Source organism: Aplysia californica, unplaced genomic scaffold (assembly GCF_000002075.1).
Source record: "Aplysia californica isolate F4 #8 unplaced genomic scaffold, AplCal3.0 scaffold00491, whole genome shotgun sequence".
In the NCBI taxonomy this organism is placed as follows: Eukaryota; Metazoa; Mollusca; class Gastropoda; order Aplysiida; family Aplysiidae; genus Aplysia; species Aplysia californica.
In genome coordinates, this window is record NW_004797761.1 from 81,698 (window position 1) to 85,449 (window position 3,752).

The following is a 3,752-nucleotide window of genomic DNA, read 5'->3' on the forward strand; positions in this document are numbered from 1 at the left end:
GAGAGAGAGAGAGAGAGAGAGAGAGAGAGAGAGAGAGAGAGAGAGAGAGAGGGAGAGAACAATATGTTTTTTCTTTCCTCGTTGTTTGAATCTGATCTTTAACTTCCCTATTCCAACAATAAGGTGCCATCTACAACAGTAATGCGGTTAGTTCTAAGGGAGATAACAAAGTAAAAATAGAGAACAGACAATTCGGATGTCTTGAATTCTGTCCCCTGATCCAGCATCGACATTATCGGTGCCCGTTGTTAGTCTCTGTTCAAATTCAAACCAATATTTGCTTTACCATAAACATCTGATGCCAAATGTTCCACAGAAATAATAACGAGAATTGCAATGGCTAAGGCTAGTTTCAGTAAAATTAGCCCAATCCTGAAAAATAGAAACATCTCAATGAACACCAAAATGAAAGTCTGAAATGCTATGTTTGATCAACCCTTCTACATAGATGTGAATGCTGGACAATCACTAAAGACAGTAGAAATAAAATAGAAGCAACACAAATGTGGTTTCTTAGGAGACTCCTAAGAGTATCGTGGAAGGAAAAGAAATCAAATAAGGTAGTGCTTGATGAAACCCACGTGGGAAGCTCAATGTTAAAAACAATCAGGAAACGACAAATGCAGTTTTTGGGTCACCTGAATAGACATATGGGTCTTGAACATCTAGCTCTCTCTGGCAAAATTGAGGGCAAGCGAGGCAGGGGTAAGCCCAGAACAACATACTAAGGGAACCTAAACAAATGGGTAACAGGGAAAGATCAGGGAAACGTAGCTTTTTTTTAGAGCATCTGAGCAAAGGAATGAATGGAAAACCATGATCGCCGATGTCTGTCGCAGATCTGGCACTGGATGATGATGATGATGATGATGAAGCAGAGACTAGGCCTAGGCTAATCCTTTGTTGTGCTTTTGATGTTAGTTCGGCGTAGAACTCTCTAAACGATAGTGAGGTTTTCATTTAAAATTTTACTTCAGCATTACGTCCCCTAAATGTAACAAGCAAAATTAGCTTGTTCCAAAATGCCGGGTGACATGGTGAAAGCAAATGAGGACTATTCGAGTGACACAGAAGAATTCTTGCCAAACTTTGATCCAACAAGGTATTTTTTTGAATCACCAAAGCTTTCTGGCTTGTGTCGGGCAATGCAGACCAAAATACCGGCGTCCGTAAAGATCATGCGCTCCGCCATCACACAAAGAAGGCCTGACCTCGCTTCCGGTATGGCGAGGAGAATTCAGACAAAGATGGTACATGTACATAACAAGATAGTTCACGCAGCCAAAAACAAAAAAGTGTCCGCGGAAGTCCGCTCATTGCTTCAGGTGGCGCTGCATTCTTTGTTTCGAAGCTCTCTTTCGTATCTCCAGAAGAAGAATAGGAATAGCACCCCCTAGCGTGCACAGATCGACTGCTGTTCATCAGCTGTTCGGGTTCGTTCAGTGCGGAGTTTTAGGGGTTTTTAAAAATTATTTTAATGACCTCTCGATTCTCATTCTAAAGTCAAATTAAACGAAGAAAAAGTCGCCTCTTCTACCGGAGAGGTTTTTTTGTCAGCGTATCCTTTAAAAAATGCATTCTTTCGAAATTTGAATTCTAATTTATTCAAAAACTTGTTAGTTTCACTTTGATTTTTTTCTCACATTTAGGGTAACTCTGCAAAGTCCGCACATTTGCGAAGAGGGCGCCACCGAATTATGAGGACATTTTTTTAATTGGCTCAAAGAGAGAAGTGACCCATCTTGTTTTAGACGAACATCTCGGTCTTTCTGCTGGGACGTTGTATCCGTCTCAATTCGGTTTGGCCATGTCACGCATACTCAAAGCCGGCCTCGTAAATGATCTAAATTTTATCGATGAATGCTTAAAAACACATAGACATTAAAACAAAAAATCCTAGAGTGACAAGCCAGCTGAATGGATATATATATAGAATCAAGGGTACGGCTGGCAGGGCACGATTCCTGCGCGCCTCTTGAAAGGGGGCACTGGGGGGAACGGGTGGGGGGGGGGGGGCAAATGAAGCCGCTATCCCGACTCGCCCATTCAACAGCCAAACATGTGTTCGTTTCAAACAGAAAATGGCAAGATGATTGGTGATTTCAGTACTTGTCATGTTCGCTATTTCTTTGTATTAATTCACACCATTTGACCCATCCCAACTTTCTCTCTCATACCCTTTTCTCCTTGTCCTCTCACATGTTGTCCTTCATTTCTAGCTTTTGTTAACCAAACGTTTGTTTAAAATGTTGGAGGATGCTGGTGGACCTTTCGCTCGATCTACTACGAGTTTACCTCGTCACCGATCCACATACAAGGACTGACAGGATTAAACTCACATTGGGATGTGGTGTGTGTGTGTGTGTGTGTGTGTGTGTGTGTGTGTGTGTGTGTGTGTGTGTGTGTGTGTGTGTGTGTGTGTGTGTGTGTGTGTGTGTGTGTGTGTGTGTGTGTGTGTGTGTGTACGTGTTGTGTGTGCCCCAGTGTTTGTATATGTGTGTGCAAAAAAAAAGATTATGCATAGTATCTATAACGCAATTCGGCTTTGTTCCTGACAAGGGCAGACCAGTAGTGCTATGGAAAGATGTATTGTAGCACGGAAATATCTGTATTTATGCTTCATAGATTATTCAAAGGTGTACAATAAAGTTAGACATAATGAGCTATTTAAAATACTGGAAAAGACGTAGATGGAAAAGATCTAAGAATTATCAGGAATTTGTACTGGGACCAAAAAGCTGATGTATGAATTAAATGAGAATACTGTGGGTTTAAGCAGATTAGAAGAGGAGTGAGGCAAGGATGTGTTACGTCTCCATACCTCTTTAACGTGTACAGTAAAACATTCCTTAGAAACATAGAAGAATTTCCAGATCTCAAAGTGAATGGAGAAAATATTAATAACATCAGATGTGCCGACGACACAGTTTCAATAGCAGACTCAGAAAAGGACCTTCAATTGCTTCTAGACACTGTTGTAACAGAAAGTGAATGTAAAGGATTAGTGTTGAATGTAAAGAAAACAGAAGGCATGATAATATCAAAAAAGCAGCAAATCATATTTGTAATCTCAGTAGCAAAGGTGAATAGATCAAACGAGTCCAGCAGTTTAAATATCTAGGATATATAATAACATATCATGCCAAATGTTCCACAAAAATTAAACGGAAAGTTACAATGGCTAAGGCTGATTTCAATAGCCCAATCCTGAAAAATAGAAACATCTCAATGATTACCAAAATGAAAGTTCTGAAATGCTATCTATGGTCAACCCTTCTATATGGCTATGAATGCTGGACAATCTCTAAAGACAGAAAAAAATGAAATAGAAGCTATACAGAAATGCGGTTTCTTAGGAGACTGCTAAAATGAGGTAGTGCTTGATGAAGACCACGTGGGACGCTCACTGTTAAAAACAATCAGGAAAAAGCAAATGCAGTTTTTGGGACAGACATAAGGGTCTAGAACGTCTAATTTTCACGGGCAAAATTGAAGGCAAACGAGGCTGGGGTTGGCCCAGAGCAACCTACTTAGGGACCCTAAACAAATGCGTAAGGAAAAAAATCTGGGAAACTTAGCTTTTTTTAGAGCATCCGAGAAAAGGATTGAATGGAGAACCATGATCGCCGATGTCTGTCGCAGATCTGGCACTGGATGATGATGATGATGATGATGATGATGATGATGATGATGATGATGATGATGATGATGATGATGATGATGATGATGATGATGATGATTGCAGCTTCAGG

The 3,752-nt window shown here is 40.4% G+C and overlaps 1 protein-coding gene across 1 annotated transcript in view; it reads left to right on the forward strand.

Annotated features, from left to right (window-relative positions):
* Window positions 1-846: 846 nt before the first annotated feature.
* LOC101854519 (dynein regulatory complex protein 9) overlaps window positions 847-3,752 on the forward strand; it is a gene marked incomplete in the record, with an annotated part of 13,843 nt that continues 10,937 nt past the window's right edge. The window contains 1 exon segment of the mRNA XM_005105786.3: window positions 847-1,102. Within this exon segment, the coding sequence (XP_005105843.2) occupies window positions 1,023-1,102 (80 nt within the window).